At 45.4% G+C, this 16,916-nt stretch overlaps 1 protein-coding gene across 1 annotated transcript in view; it reads right to left on the bottom strand.

Annotated features, from left to right (window-relative positions):
* The window catches only part of ABCA1 (ATP binding cassette subfamily A member 1), an 80,059-nt gene extending 63,772 nt beyond the window's left edge, over positions 1-16,287 (bottom strand). The window contains exons 1-4 of the mRNA XM_009286260.1: positions 16,158-16,287; positions 10,366-10,459; positions 6,301-6,442; positions 5,306-5,427 (exon numbers count right to left, since the gene is read on the bottom strand). Of these exons, the coding sequence (XP_009284535.1) occupies positions 5,306-5,427; positions 6,301-6,442; positions 10,366-10,459; positions 16,158-16,223 (424 nt within the window). The 5' untranslated portion in view covers positions 16,224-16,287. The remainder of the gene's footprint in view (positions 1-5,305; positions 5,428-6,300; positions 6,443-10,365; positions 10,460-16,157) is intronic.
* Between the last annotated feature and the right edge of the window lie 629 nt (positions 16,288-16,916).

The raw sequence follows: 16,916 nt of genomic DNA on the forward strand, positions 1-16,916 counted from the left end.
TTCCAAGAATGTTTTGGAAAGGTTTTTCCAGAAGATCTGCAGTTGCCTGCACAACTTCCATTCCCTTACCAAAAAAAAAAAAAATCTAAGGACACTCAGGTCTGTGCCTGCTCAGAGACCCACTGATTTGAAGAAAGAATTAATTAGGCAAGTGTGGGAAAACTGCCACATGTACCTGAATCTCCTAACTGCCTGATCAACATGGCACACCACAAAACCCTTTGTGCAATCCAAGTACCCAGTATTGGCAGCTTGTTCCACTTGCTCCATCCCTACAGACTGCATCTGACCAAAGCAGAAATCACACCAGTTCCCATGCAGTCCCGGGCTCCCCTTCCTGGCTGGATGCTTTGAGGCTGGGAGGCAGCAGCAGCCAGGAATGCCCTGGGGAGTTCTGCTGAGGGCTAATGCAAAGTAACCCATACTGAAAACACAAAGGTAAAAGCAGCCTTCCTTCCCGCCCCTACGAGTCAAGATATCTCTACTGATACCACAGGGAAGCACGTTTGGCAACATTTTCCCCAGCCTAAAGGAAAGGCAAGGACCTGCACGTCACTAAGGAGCAAGGTATCAGAGAACCCAGTTGTGTATTTACATGCAACCGTGCAATGACAGGAATGCCACCCTGCTGCAGTTGGTGTCTGCAGGTGTTTCCGGGGGTGAAGGCCACCTGGACATATGGTTTGTTAGTCCTCATTCTGGCCTGGCTGGTTTTTGATAGGATCCTTCCCAAGGGAAGTCAGGGAGGAAACCAGCTTAATTAGGGAGAGGTAGGCAGGTATAAGAATCAATTTGAATATTTAGCTTGAGGGTGTGGGGTCATTTTTGTTAGGGAGAAGACACTAAGGAGGGAGTTTGCTATCACCTTAACGTCATCTAGCAGATAATGTACAATATCCTGTTTCCCTGAGCACCCTGATAATGATACAGCAGGACACACGCCACCAGAAAGCCTCTCCCAAGGCTGCTCTTCAGCCCAAGCCCTCCATCATCCTTTATCTGTTAAAATAAAATTAGCACTACTGGCACTGACCAGACAGGCTGCAAACTCCTTCAGTCTCAACATCTGTCTGTACAGCAGGGTGCAACATCGGCAGAGGATGCCACCCAGCTGATGTTTCTCCTACACCACAAGCGATACTAATCCAGCAAACAACTGGGAAAGGCAGGGCACATGTTGAATAACAGCCTGAGATCTGATGCAATTTCTTAGGTGATGTTTGTTTCCCTCTGCCTATTTCATTGCTCCATTTGTGTTTAGTTGGGTTGGTTTCAAGAAAAATAGAAACATGCCCTTTGGGATCACTGAAAACTAAGAGCAATGAAGTAAATACCAGCTAGACTGGCTTATATGTGCAACTACTAGCAACAACCAAAGAAGGTGGCATTAGTTTTACCTGTTGATTTATTACCCCATGGCACTGCAGAACAAAGTATTTGGGAGCCCTGTAGAGAGAAGGAAGAAAAAGGAAGTGTGCCTCAAAGCCAACAGCAAGCTGTACCTCCACCTTTCAAAACAGGAGGAAAGCTTATTTGTTGCAAAGACTTTATTCTCTACTAAAATAGCATTGAGGCCAGTTGCAAATCCAGTGCCTGCAAGCAGTGAGCCAAACCTACTGAAGGTAGCAATCCCAGCAGCCATGTCATGCTCTTGGAAGTACCGTCACCAAGGTCTTTGACTCTCTGTTCTGATTTGCGCTCTGCCTTATCATGAGTGTTGAAGACCTTGGTGACATTGCTGGACAGATATGTAACAAGTGCTGGGAAGAAGAGGGCACCTGGAACCTGCCTGCAAAATTGGTTAAGGTATGTGTGCCTGCACACAGATTTTGCTGCTCAGGACTTTCTGAAAGTGGCCATAGACCCTCAGCACCCATACAGCATGACAGCTGCCTATGCTGAACTCCCTCACACCACCAGTTAGTACTTCATCCTGGCCAGAAAAGGTCCTACATGAAGAAAGGGTGGGCTGTTCCCTACCAATAACACCTTCCCCTCTCCCTGCCAGAGAGCTCTTCTGGAGCTCAGAGCAGCAGAGGACAGGAGCCACTCCTCAAACCCCTGGACAAACAGCCCTGTTATGAGAGATTACCTCCCATCTCATCAAGAAGTGACTGAAATACAAAGCATGTTGGCATGAGCGCACAGCACTGCCTGAACAAAATCTTAGTGTCCTACCTTGTCTTTAACCAAGCCACTGACTTGCAGGCACCTGTGTAAGCATCCTGCCATCTTAAGCAAGTCGCCCTTCCCCAGGTTCAGCACATGCCTAATTTCAGATCAGACAACACTAACAGTCACACCTTGAACATTAGTTTGTGAGGTTTGTTTTAAAGAAGGTTGAAGTGAAAGGACTTGGGCAAATGCTCTCTAAACAGATTCAAACATCTGAAGCCAAACACAGACATGCATGCTCTGCAAAACTAGCGTTAGAACAAAATCTATACCACAGCTCCAATTTGTATGCTAGTAATGGACGATCACCTCCTGAAGCCTGTTTCAAAGCCATCAGGCAGCAGTGGGAAGCATGTGTGGAAGCAGGACATCACACCCATGTGAGAGGGGATGAGGGAGCTGCAGGCTCCAGCAGAGCCCACATCACACAGTAGGGAGCACACAGTCCCTCCCACTGGACAAACATGAGCTGCAAAGCTGAATTTGTCTGCACCACTGATTCACGTGGCTTCAGGTCCAGGCCAGAGCTGGAACAGAGGAGGTATTACAAATGTTTCCAATTAGCTCATCAGGTAATTAGCCCTCCTGCTAATTGGGGAAATACAAATCTAAAGGCAATGCTTTCAGATTTGGAGGTGTGCTTACATCTGACATCTGCTCCTACTGTCTTCTTAGGTTCCCAGAGTCACTAGAGGAAATGCCCCAGAGAGGAAAGGATTAAGCATCTCTCACACCTCACTGTCAACAGCAGCTGAAGGGTTGACCTGTAGTTGCCTTCCTTGCACAGGAATCTAAGCACTGCCAAGCATAAATATACAGGACTTGTAAGATTAGAGGATGCTGTTTTATGCATGCTGTCAGAGAATGAATCAGGCAGCCAAGGAGTGGGCAGCAGGGACCCCCAAGTTGGAGGCTTTGTAAATGAGCAGATCGTGAGAAGGACAAACAGGCTTTGTTCCCTATAAGCCTTACCAACAATGGGCAGTCTGTCATTCTAATGACAAAGAGGCTTGATTTTTTTATTACACATTTGAAATATTTTATTATAGAATACGATCTTTGATGACTGGTCTGAGGGTTATTTTTGCAGTCAGTCCACTAGCCTTTATAGTATAGAGAAACATGAGCCTTCTGACTTTCGACTTGTACAATACTCCCTATGCGAAATGCTTCTTGGAATCACTCCTCCCCCTCAAACCTTCCCAGCAATGAGAGCTTCAGCTTACGGCTTTCATAGTTTTCTTGTGAATGTCCATGTCTGATGTTCACTGCATGTTTCAACACAGAACACCAGTATCTACTCTCTTCGGAAGAGTTAACTTGCAGGTACTACTGCAGGCACAAAGTGTAAAATCCAGCAACAACATCCATCATTCTGACAGAGAGAGCTTGTTCCCACAAGATCACCAAGTCAAACCAAGGGTTTGAAGAGGTCCGTGAAAAACGGTATTAAGCCTCTCCTTGGTAAATAGTCATCTTAGCTGTGTTCATTATGTGTCCACCTCTGCACAAAGGGTTCACTCTGCATCCCTTCCCCCTTAAAACTGCTGCAGATTTAGGTAAAAGCATGACAATGCCACTTACCAGCTCTCAGAGTAAAAAGAGGGGAGCCTGGCAGTACGGATATTGAGGCCAGCAAGGAAGGGCATCCCTTATACATAAGTAAAAGTATCAACTAATGCTCAAAGAGTCAGTAGACCATGCTATCACCTGCAGATCTGATCACACCAGGATTCTGCACAGCCCTGAAGGGGAGAGAGGAGGGTTATATATCCAAGACAAATCCCTTGCACAGTTTGTCTGTACATACAGCCACTACATATCTGCCAACCTCTCACTAACAATACAGATTATTTCAAAGTGACCTGCAACGTACTGAGCAACACAGGAAAGGATGTAAAAACACCATCTCTGCTTTACAAGTGTGCTCAGGACACAGACATGAGACTATTCACATCACACCAGGTCAGTTATTTTTCTTCCTAGAGCTGGTCTGAGCCACGCTCAAATGAATAGAGCTAGGAAGAACCACAACTGTAAAACCAGGGACGACTTTCACAAAACACTAAAATACCACCTACATTCAAAGAGCTCCACATGCCTGGATAGAGGCTGTAGGTGAAGACACTCCATGGCTGGGTTCCCTGCTCTATTTCCCTGCTGTATTTCTTTCTAAACCATTACTTTCCATCACTTCCAATAGACACATGCAGCACTAACACAGCAGCCAAGAGAAATAATCTTTCAGGAAAGAGTACCCCAAAAAACTCTAACACATTACCATGTCAGAGAGACCTGCCAATAACAAGAGACCTGCCACATTTCCCAAGACTGGGCAGAGCTGTTTCATGTCCCAGCTCTGCTGCAAGCTTCCCGTGTGATCTCACACTAGTCTTATTCATCTGCATGGGACAGGAAGGCACACCAGACATTCTCGTGCAAGCTAAAAGTGGAAGGATTCTCATTTTTCACTGCAAATGGGGCAGTGTGAATGTGTGAACCCCCAAGATGAAACATTTTCTTTTGGACCCTGCCATTCAAAATCCTGCCAGACACTAGCAGAGAATGAAGTACCCTACACCAAACAGTCATACAGAAACAAAAAAACAAGGGAAACGGAGACTTCATTGTCAGATAAGAATCAGGTTTGAGTTTGTAAACTAGAGGCCAACATCAGATTTTCCTGATCTGTGTTCTTCCAGCACACTTCCCCTCTGGAGGTCAGGGGGTAGAGCACTAAGTTGTAGCTATATTGCATTCACTGCTTCACTGACAGAATAGCAAAATAATTAGTGTTTTCCAAAAAGATACACTACTTGGACTCCTTTGAGAAAGTCAGCATTTTAACTGACTTCAGTGGGCTGAGGATTGTAATTTCACATCCAAAACAGCTGCTATTCTTGGCACTACAGACCATCCCTTTTCCCTTCCACTGAAGAAGCTAAAGAGCACAAAAAGCTCTGAACAGGAGAGGCTTAAGGTACTTCTGCAGGATTGGAAAGGGTTTGATGAGCTGTAAATTATAACCACACACATTCCCATTATGGTACATTTCAGAAATTTACACACATGCAGGATTAACCACACTGGAAATGCCAGATGTAGGCAGCTCTTTCTACTATGCCGTTACCTGAGCCAGAGGAGTTTCCCAGCTTGCGCAGTTTTCCCAGGACCTTCTGGACATCCTTTATGCTCGTGTCCTGTTGGCTGTACAAGAGTAACCTCTTGGCATCGGAGAACAGGCGGGAAACACTGGTGACAGGAAAACACAAAAACAACCAGCAGTCATCAGCTCTGAGCCAGCATCCACAGATACAGTTTTACATCCCAATTCCAAACTTCAGTCCCTTTCAGTTATGCCAGCACCCTCTCCAGTACAATAAGCCCTTTCTTCAGTGACCACACTGGGACAATCCAAGGAGCTAATAAAAGATGGCTGCTAACGCAAGGTCAACCAAAGTTACATCAGGAACCTCTATGCATTTTAAAGCATTTACTTAAGACTGGGATGGAGAGGACCTCCTGCTGCCTGTAAACTGCTTCCTCTTAGAAGCACAGTAATTTAAGTATGTCCTTGCTCCTTTCAAATGCTTCTCCAGACTGCAGACATGTTTTGCTCTCCATTAAGCCTAACTGGCCTGACAGTATGAATGCAGCAAGCAGGGCAGGGTATAAGGAAGCTGGCCATAATTGAGCTTTCTGCCACACGTTAGCCAGTAATAAATGACTATGTCAGGGAGTATCCCCCAGACCTGCTCTTCAACTGCCTCTCACTCTACACTGTCCATCCCAGAGGTTCATTAACCAGGGAAAGAGGCTCTCAAAAAGAGGTCACGCCTTGCCTTTTTATGGGCCAAATTCTGAGCAACCAGTAAGAGAATGGACTAAGTCCTCACCCAGGCAGAGCTTTTCATTCACCAAGAGCTTCAACTGCTTGGACTCAGGGATACTGCTCTCTGCTAGCCCCTCTGAACTTGGTAGCTGGAGAGCTTGGTACTTCAGCGGTAGCAGAGACAGCAAAACCCTCAACAGTGTACGGTTACACAACTAGCTGGAGACTTCTAAATATCCCTTTTCCACATGTTCCCCCAAGAACAGAGATGAGGAAGAAGCAGGCAGACTCACATGGAGGCATTGAAGTTTCCAACAATCCCAGGGGATTCCCCAGGAGTTGGGTAGCGGAAACAAGGGTTGTTGGCATTGCAGATGATCCCCTGTATCCATGGCAAGGTTCCTGCTGAAGGCATAGCTTTGTTTGGGAAGTGACCTAGAACAGAAACACAAGAGTTGGGAGACAGAAACACAGGACACAAGCCACTACTACACACCATTGCGTTTGAAAGGCAATGCTAATCCTGTGCTGGTTACTGCCCCAAATTGCTTATGATAGAGCAGAACAGCCAACACTAAGAAGGGTTCAGCTCATGTTAAGTTCCCCACACAGCTCTGGCCTCCTCCACTTAAAAACTACACCTTGTTAAGCCTGTAGAAGCTCTTTGCTACTCTCATCTTCGCAGCATTCTTTTTGGCCATGCTGACAGGGATATAGTACTTCTTGCTGAGGAATACCCAACAGCAGGCCACTCCAAAGCCTGGCAGAGCACACACATGCTTTCTAACCAGCCATGCTTCTCTGGATTTGCATGCCTAACTAACACAAGGATTCGGCTTGAGGCCACACGGACAGGCCCAGTCAGGGTCTGGGTTCTGAAGACCCATAATATTTCTATTCAGTCCTTTTGGTTTTCAGAATCCGCTCCCCTCAATTACACACACTGTAAACACCAAGCAAAGGGTCAGCAACTGTGGGGCAGGTGCCCACATTGGTCTCCCCGAGATAAGTATGTCATTGCTGCCTCATACTGGCTTGATTTCCAGACAGTCTTAAAACTTCAGAGTTCCTAAGACATTTAGGCACCTGCCTGTCATATTTCAGTTCTTTTTGCTGAAGTCTAATTCTTGCTAATAAAGACCTAGTTAAGTCATAGCCCAGAGTTTACATCCTGTTTACATTCTGCATTCTGAAGAGTTAAAGCAGTAACAAACTACTCGTGGCAGATCTCCACCAGTGTATGCCAGTCAGGCACTTGTGAATCCCTTACCCTCCAATGACAGGGGAAGAAAGGCTTCCCTTGTATATCCTGCACCTTAGACGAGCCATCAGCCTGCTTTTTGCAAACCAACTCGCTTCCTCACCCCCACACTAGAGAGGGAAGTGCGGAGAAAGGTTATGCCCCTTCCTCAGTATCTCTCACAGCTACTCAAGGCCTTGACCATGAGATGCACATTCTCCCCTGTGGTGCCCACCTTGTCCTCACAGCGTGCCTGCAATCACATGGCGGGGGGCTGGCTCCCTACCTCCACATCCACAATGGAGGCACCAAAGCCCCAGGAGGAAGAGAGGTCAAAGCTGCTGAATTATAGCAAGGCTGGTTAATGCAGGTGGCTGAAGGAAGACAGGGAGCTTATTAGCCCTCTCTGGAGAAAGCCAAGGACTCTGTCCAGGAGAAATCTGAAGGAACCAAAGGTTCATTGTTTGCAGTACCGTGGGGACTGTTTGTTCCCAGTTCTTTATTTAAAATAGAAAAGCTATTTACCTGAGCTCTCTGGCTTTTGTTTCATTTTGCTTTTTTTCATTTTGCTTGGCTGAGGGGCTTGGGGGGTGGGAGGAAGAGGAAAAATGCTAACACTTTCAGATTCTTTTTGTAAAATTTCCCGGAGAGTCACTTTCTCTCTCCTCCATGCCTTTTATTTTACATGGCTAAGAACTCAAAGAAACTATTAAAAGCAGTATGAGAAGAGGAAGGGCACACAAGAATTCACAGTAACTTTTTACATAGTGATGCATATAACGGCAGTTTCTCAAAGACTAAAGCAGGAATCTGCCAGTTTTAAGTCAGATGAGTCACACAGAAAACACAGGGTAACAGTATACCTGTGTATATACTGTTTTCAATGACATTGCTGCAAACATCTAGCTTTTTAGTAGAGATTAAAGTCATTTTTTGTCAGACTTTTTTTCTCCCAAATGAAGTACATTTTGAATACCTTAAAGGGTCACAGGAACAGAAAAGAAAAGTCAGGCTCTACAAGACACAAGTCAGCAATCTTGGTCAATAGCAATCTAAGATGTCTTCTCTGGCTGGTCTGGTGAAAGCCATGTAACTACCACTTAAGCGCTAGCAAAATTTTCCCCCGTGTTTTCAGAAAAAGGTTCCTCACACTGGGCCAAGCTGCTAGAAATAAAAAATTCTGACTGGAAAGTCTGACCACAGAAACAGCGCAATCCTTGGTTGGTCTTCTCCTCGAGCAGGAAGAGAGAGCTGAAAATCTTTATCTGTTTGTTGAAAGAGACTATACCATTAAAATACTGAGGCTATCTGGAGGCTACAAAGCACTTGCATGCAGCTCTGTTACTGCTATCATCAGGCATTACCTGCAAGTGATTTCATAACAGCATACAGCATTGCTACTACAGATAACAATCCTGTTTCCCTTAAGGCATCCACAAGGTTGCCACAAAGTTCACCATCAACTCAAGGTTTCTTTCTTTCTATCTCTGCTCACAGTTCGGCAAAAAAATGTTCCACTATACAACACATTCGCATCTGTCAGCATATGAGTGAGTGTTCAATGAAACCAATCCAGACTTAAATGAAATAATTTAGCTACCTGTTCTCAGAAGCTTTTAGAAAAATGGAGATGAGTTAACCATAAAAAGTGAATTAAAAAGTTATCAGATGCCCTACACTCTACAATTCCTGATGACAACATAGGGAGAAGGCAGACAAAACAACATCAGTCAACATAAATGGGAAGGAAAAAGGGCTGCAGGTGAAAGACTCAAAACTCTGCTTGTGACACCAGGGTGCCAGAGCAAAGGATTTACAAGGAGGCTAATAACTAACAAGCCCAATCTAAACAGCTCTATGAAATGGCAGCTCTTGCTAGGTTTGAGTTTATATACAATACTGCCACAGCTGAGATGAATTACCATTGAGGCTGCTAGTTAGTTATACCAGCTGAGTAGACTGCTTATTGCTTCTCTTCAGCTTCATGTCCATATTACAGGTATCTCTCCTAATGTCACTGTAACATTCAGTCAGAAGAGGCAATTCAAACGCCATGCAGCAAAGTATGAGATTTAATTTAGGGAAGCTTCAATTACCCTGCCAAGCACTGTAGAAAATGAGTTAGGCAGTACATCGGACCAGCAGTGTCCAAAGTGTAATGGGAAACTGCAAACATTAACGCTTCAGCTTTGAAAGGATCCTTGCTAGCTTGAAAGCCTAGCAAGCAGCATAAAATGCCCCTGCCACTGCAAAGAACCACAGGGTAAGTGCTGTAAGAGCTAGTTCTTTACCCATTTTAAGAATGAAACACTTTAGAGGGCCCTCCAGAATCATGTTGTGCTGACCCTTAAACCTTACCTTGCAGTAATCAGGCAAAGGAAAGATAAACAAAGAGCTCTTCCACAGTCAGCTAATTGTAGAATGAGGCTGTCACCAATCACAGTAAGACAAAGCATGTTGCTAACAAGTCATGCTTCTAAATCAAATGGCAACCAACACAGAGGCCTAGAGATTGTCATTTGCAGAGCAAGAATAAGCTTCCATTTGAAAGAAAAGCAGAAGTGTGCCCATTTAGCATGTAAAGAGAAAAGTAGAATAGTTTTTCCCAACAAATGTATGACTGCTGAATCTACTGAATACAGAGCTGACAGTCTAATGGTTAGAAGAAATGGAATTGCTCTTGTGCTCTTTAATGTGATACATTAACCCACATCACTACCTGAAAATGAGATTGCTTTCTTACCGAGCTGAACACTGCTTTCTTTTTATGCTAAGTCACATACAGATCAACGATGAGAAATAAGACTTGGGTTGTTTGTGGGTTTTGCAGACTTGTCACAGTTCTACGGCAAATTCTCAGCTAATACATTATAAATGCAAAAAATGAGAAACAGCAAGAAAACCAGCAGCAACGTACAGTCCTGGAGCAACATTAAAATGACAGAACACACCACAGTCCCCAGGGTGGAAGGAAAGGAACCATTAAAACTTCCCTGAAGATTTCTGCCTGAAGGAGGCAACCACTGCCCCTGCTCTTTGCATCTTGCCAGCTGCATTATTACCTTCTAACCATGAAACAACAACCATTCTGGGTGCAGCTGCTGTGTTTGGTACTTACATTCATGCTGCTCGTAGGGCGGATATGAAAGTCTTACAGAGATCAGGATGAAGAAGATAAACAGAGGCCAGGCGACTTCGATCAGCAGCTGGAACTGGAAACAATAAAGACAAAGTATTAAGACATCATATTCAAAATACAGGACAGAACAGTTCCAGGACCATCCACTTGTAAGCCAGGACAGTTTTGCAAGCACTGCCTCACTTCACTTTGCCTATGCGTTCCAGGACCAAGAGGTTTGTTCCTCCAGCTTCAGAGGATAATCTGCAAAGAATTACAGGCCTTTCTCATTGATATGTGCCAGTTATGAGACTAAACTGGATGTGCTTAAGGGCTATTTTTGGCTTCTTTTTGTCCCCTGACTGAAAGAAACCTCCCAATGAATCTTCCCAGCCATGAGTTGAATTTTTGGCCTCCTGTTTTAGAGGTAGTGGGAAGTACTTGCATCCCTTTCTCACAGTAAACCATCGAGCTTCTACCCTAACACATCAGGCATGGAAATTGTGCTGGTGCACAGCTATGCCAAATCTTTCCATTTCAGTGCTGCAGAAGTATATTGGTATCAGGAAAGCAGAGCTACTAAAATTAAGCTCATACCTAGTTACTGTTTTGTTCTAACATATGTTTGTTCCCAAAGGCAGGCACGCACTGGTCCGGGGTACCTACAGATATCTTTACCTGACACTCACTGCCTATAAAGAACTCAGTTATTTAGAGGGACTACACAGGAATATAAGAAAGGCCTGCTATTAAATGCAGAGCATTTTTTAGACAGGGAATTGAAGCACAGAAAAATTCAGAGATGTGCCACGTCCCACAGAAGCATGTGGGCAAAGCACCACTTCAGCCTAGAGCTTCTGAGACACAAGCTGAGGTTTCCCAGGCTTGAGTTTCACCAGCCATGCCCCTCCTTTCCCACTCCAGAAAGGCTGCCTAAACATGCATTTTAGGTAAGCCATGAGACAAGGAAAAACTGAAAGCTTTTTATGCTGCCACTTCTTACGTTTTTCCTCCTTTGGGAGAGGGAAACCAGAGTGTTTTCTCAGTCAAATAAAGAGAAATCTTCTCCTCTTCTTTCCTGGAAAACCCTGTCTTTGCTAATAAGATGTCTACATCATTCTTATTACAAGCCAGATAGGATAAGACCTGCACCCCAGTGGGAGAGAAACCCCACACAAAAATGTGTTTTCCCATGTTATACCATTAACAGCGAAAATTAGGCTCTTGACACTCAGCACAAGGCACTCCATGCAAACTTTGAGGTGAGACTTCTAGGTGGTTACTGCACCTCAAAATAATCTCACACTGTAAACACAGTGCATTAAAAGAAATGCCACTTGATCCAGCAGAGGAAACCATCTAGGATGCCTCTTCACAGATACCCTAACAGCTGACATCCAACCAAACGGCAACCCTATCCGAAAGACATAAAAATTGAGCATCAGAGTCTCCCAGGCACTCCTGGTAACAGTGCCAGGCTCTGAACGATGAGTTTGGGATATTGTTTCCCACCCGTTATTTTCATAGACATACTGTATGACTACTGGATAAGAAACTCCATTAAGACCACGCTAACAAAGATGCCAGGAAGATGCCTCAGCACCTTTGGTCTCTGTTTTTACAGTAAACAATGTAGTGGCAGAGCACACACAGCTATTAACAGCAACAGCCTGCTTTCTTCTGCATTAAACGGTGGTCTGGCTCCCAGAGGTCAGAGATGCTCAGAGCTAGGACACTGACAACTTGTCTACTCCTTACCTTTTCAGGATCCCCTCACAGCTGTTGCCAGGATGACGTAACAGGACTTTTCCTCCTCTTGACAGAAAGGTGGCTGTGAAATTAGGACAAGCCATTCCCTCTGCCAGCATCAACGGCCATGCTCTGGGACACATCACGGCACTCTGCCACCCTGGCTGTAGGCAAGGAGCATGCACCCCGAGCAACTGCCACTACACTGTTTGGGGAAGAGCAGTGTCAGCTGGGCTTGTGGAGGCTTCTCAGGGTGACCAAGGTGGCCAGATAACCTCTCGCAGCCCTGTGACTGCTACAGAACCAGCAAGAAAATGCTGCCCTTGAGATCAAGCCCTGACTTGCTTGGAGAAGTATCAGCCCCAGCCACACCACACTGGGGTGGACAGTAGTGCCCAAATGGCCTTGTTGTTGAAGGGGGAGGCTGGACACCTGCATACATAGCTCCTCTTCTGCATGCCTGATTATGGCTAATTACACAGTCACAAAGGTAACCACGTGTAGGCTGCCTGCACAGCATTGTATGCCTCTGCACACACAACATGTCTAACTTCGCAGATTGACAGGCTCGGGGAGGACAGAGAAAGGAGGGATGCAGCTTGGACTGAGTGAGTTGCACCTTTACAGCTGAAGACTGCTGCATCATGGCAGCCACTGAAGTGCTACTTAGTGAGAGACAGCTGGCAACTGCTGCACCAGAGGCTTGCACAGGGTCAATGTGTCAACAGCATTTCAATAGAGAGTTTGGACTCCCCGGCCAGCCTCCTGTGCTGTTCAACAAAAACTGAACTGTCTTCCTTTTGCTCTTAAAGGTCAGTAGGTTCCTTCCCTTACTGCTTCCTGACCTTCCTGTGACAGTGCATTTCATCTACTGTGGCCTTTGCAGAGGAGGACACAGAGATACTAACGGGGACATGTCTCACTCAAGTTCATACTAAGTAGATACTGAAAAATCAAGCCTCCTCACCCACTTCTGTGCCGCCAACTAGTAGACCAGCCTGGTAAATAGTGAAATGTATCTTCAAACCTCCAACCCCACTGCCACTCCTGCTCCATCTGGAGTTGAAGGAGGAACATCCCATTTGCACACAGCAGGTGAATTCAGAGGCAGCACTTGGTGAAGAACAAACTGCTCCTAATTTTACTTAGGCTAGTCCCTGAAGCATGCCCAATTTATACCAGTTGGCTGATGATGCAGGATGCCATTACATACAGAGATCTACACTGTGTCAACAGGGAATCTGTTGAGCAAGAACTAACCAAACTATCACCCCATCTCACTGCCAACCACCCTCTCCACCTTTATGGTCCAGTTTCAATGCAGGGAGCTACCATACTGACAGCTGACCAGCCTCTCCACACAAGTTTGAGGTGTTTCCTCATTTGCAAGACAGCATGGAGAGAGAAATGTTTTTACACAGTGACCCCCGAACACGATTTTTCTTTCCTCCTCTCCTCCTGTAAACTCCTTCACCCCACTCCAGTGCTGTTGGAAGTTATCCAGTACAAAGTTAACGCTTGAATTGCACGTCAGGCTGAGCTTTGAACCCAGCTTTTGCAATGCAGCCCGAACTCACAGCAGCCAAGGAGAGGGTTTGGTGGGAAGCAAAGGCCAGCCCACACTTCTTGTGGGAAGAAGGGTAAGGATCAAACTATTTCTGGGCTACATCTTCAGTAAGTACAAACGGGAGAGAGCCATCACCAGCACACCCAGCTCAAGGACACTGGTCTCCTAACAGTAAAGCAAACAAATGAATGACTGTGCAGCCATGATAACAGCATGGTGAGAAGAGATGTTCTGCTACTTTTCTGCCATTTTCTGTTAAGTGGCCTTCCCCTCCTGACATCTTCAGGTAAAGCCCAAATGGGAACCATTAATGAGAAACACCCCACAGATACAGGAACCCCACAAAAACAAGCAATGTCTCAGACCTTCATTGTGAATGGACCAATATCATCAGTGTGGAACAGAGATTATGAGCAGTTTCATGCCCTTTGAGCTACTTGATAGGAAACCGATACAAAAGCTGCCAGAAGGTACCAAGAAACAGCTGAGCAGATCCAAGACCATGACAAAACTACAAGCCAACACGCTTGTAGTTTCACTACAGTTTCACTGACACACGCTTAGCCTACTGTGTTTTTGCGGCATCACCAAATGATCCAAATGCACCTCTGCTGCCCAGTAAGCTAGCCTACAGCTAACTTGACAGGACATGCATGCTAGACTCAGACCTCTTCAAGTAACCTTCAAACCTGACACATTATTTTCAGAAGACACTGACAAAAAAAGCCGATGTTCTCAGTGTAAAACTCGACTCCTGTGAAACCTCCTCCTGGTTTAACCAGTTTAAGCATTACTCCAGAGGATCCATCAATGTCCTAGAGTTCCCCTAGTTGCTAAAGACAATTTGGGAGAGGTCAAGAGGAAGATCTCTAGTGGCAAGGGAAGAAAAGATTGTTTTCAGCTCTAAAAGCCTAGGTTACATGGACAATAGCTGAGAACAGCTTATTTTTTTAGGAGCTGTAGCCAGCTTTGAGACTACCTTCCCCAGCTCCATTGCAACATTATTCTAAATTATGAGGCTGTTCGCAAGGTCAGGATGCTGGCCCATATGTCCAGAGAGCAGCCAGCCTCACTCCTTGCAGCTGACAAAGCCCACAGCCTGTCAGCTGGGCATTCCTGTCCTGGGAGATCAAGAGTCCTGGGGTAAGGACAAAAACATGCAAATCACAAATTCCTGCCACCACTGGCAGCTCTGTAACTACAGAGGTATACAGGAAAAGTCAAAGATGCCACAAGCCCCCTTGGTCTATTTTTATTTAAGAATGGACTAATTCCAGCTCTGAATTCACTGGACACAAGTCCTATGAAAACAAGCCTCAGACACCTGAGCAAAGACTTCAGAGACTGTGTCCATCTCCAGTGGTGAATATGATAGCCTCCCCTCCCCTTGTGACTTTGAGTTTCTAAAACAACCCAGCCCCAACCAGCTGGCAAGCACCCTGACATTTACAGGGTTCAGAAAGCTTATCAGAGAGACCACTTTCCACTCACCACCTCAGTAACTCATGTTCCCTTCACATTCCCTACTCATACTTCCTGAAGGTCAGATCTAACAGGACAGATCCTCTGCGCAGGCCTGCTGTACAGGACTTGTCCTTGTCCAACACAGTTATCCCCTAAATCCCTGGAGGGGAAATAGCACGTTTTCTCTGGCTTTTAGCTGTCTGCAGGAGTTACAGCATCCTGTGAGGTCTCATTAACGTAAAAGCAGAAGAATTTTAAGAACACCATACTGGATTCATGCTCCTGTGCCTTTGTCACCAAGAGGAGAAACTCTTGTTGCATATTGTCTGTCTGAACAGGTACATTCCCACACTGCTAACAGATGGTGAGGCTAGCACTTAAACTAATCAGAACACACCTTGGTAGAAAAACATCAGTTGCCTGGATTTGTCTCCATGCCAATGTAAGAACATGTCTCATGCCAGTCACTTAAACTATACCTCCTGTTGTAAAGTTACGCAACAGGCTTGGGTTTCTGACCCTGATCAAAGAGACTGAAGATGCCTGCTATCGCCTCCACCACTTCTGCCATTAGGAAATGGCAGAATTTTGTTGCTGTTGCTGCAGCTTGCAGCATTCAAAAGCTTTTAGACTCAAGCGCACATCCCTGCAGTCTGGCAATGCCCCACCTGCAGAGCTGAGCAGGTCATAGCACAGGTTTTCATTTTACATCTTCCTTGCTGCACACGGCAGTCGTGCACCCTCTCTGCCCGGTCTGACATGAGTGTTTCAGTACTCTGACACGCTCTCATGCTGGGATTAAGGACAGAAGTCTTGAGCACCTTCAAGCCCTCTGGTTTCTGTCCACCCACCACTCTCCAATTTGAATCGGGTCTTTCCAAAGGCTCCAGTTGCTCTGCCAGGGACCACTAGAGGTAAAACACTAAGACACAGGGTATTACCCTGTTTAGCTTGAAGAGTGAGCTACAAGGCTACAATTTAGACCTCAAAAAAACATTTGGCTAATACTTACAGTCTGTCTTCTTCTGTAGGTGAAGTTCTTCCATAGCAGCAATCCCAGCTGTGTCCAGAAAGCCATCTTCCTTCAGCAAAGCCTAGGAGCTCCCTTTGTGCAGCAGCAGTGGCAGTACACAGCAGAGATGTTGTGGCTGGGCATTAACTAGGGAGGGGAAAAGTTGATAGGGAAAAGCTGTGTCAGTCAGAACAGAAAAGGCAACAACACAGGGAAAGGCAGAAGCTGCGCTCTGTGACCCCATGTAACCCTGCAGCCCCCCATGGCACTCCCCACCACCGCCTTCTTATAACATGCACTCCGGCCAAGTCTCATGGGTCTCAGTAAACTCAGATTTAGACTCGCTGTCTCTTACCTCAGAGCTCCGAAGCACAAAAGAATGCAATACCCACAGGACAACAATTTTCCTCCTTCCTGCCCAAAAATTCCAAGAGCAAGAACAGCCCAGAACAAGGATAAAATCATAGGCTTTGAAAGCTGATTTAGAGACCCCTCTGAATAAGACCGAAACATGTAATTCAACCTTTTTTTTTTTTTAAAAAAAAAAGTTTATTTTCATATTTACTTTTATAATGGGTAAAAAGCCTGCTGCCAAATTAGGAAAGCCTTTGTTTGAAGTCCAGTCAACACCACCACTTGTAAAAGAAAATGCTATGCACTTAACAGGCAAGGGAGAAACATCCATTTCCTTGAAGGTAAGTGACTAAGAATGACCCTGCAGCCATTCATATTTGGATAAAGTGAATGGAAAATTGCTGT

Source organism: Aptenodytes forsteri, unplaced genomic scaffold (genome assembly GCF_000699145.1).
Source record: "Aptenodytes forsteri isolate BGI_AS27 unplaced genomic scaffold, ASM69914v1 Scaffold412, whole genome shotgun sequence".
Classification (NCBI taxonomy): domain Eukaryota; kingdom Metazoa; phylum Chordata; class Aves; order Sphenisciformes; family Spheniscidae; genus Aptenodytes; species Aptenodytes forsteri.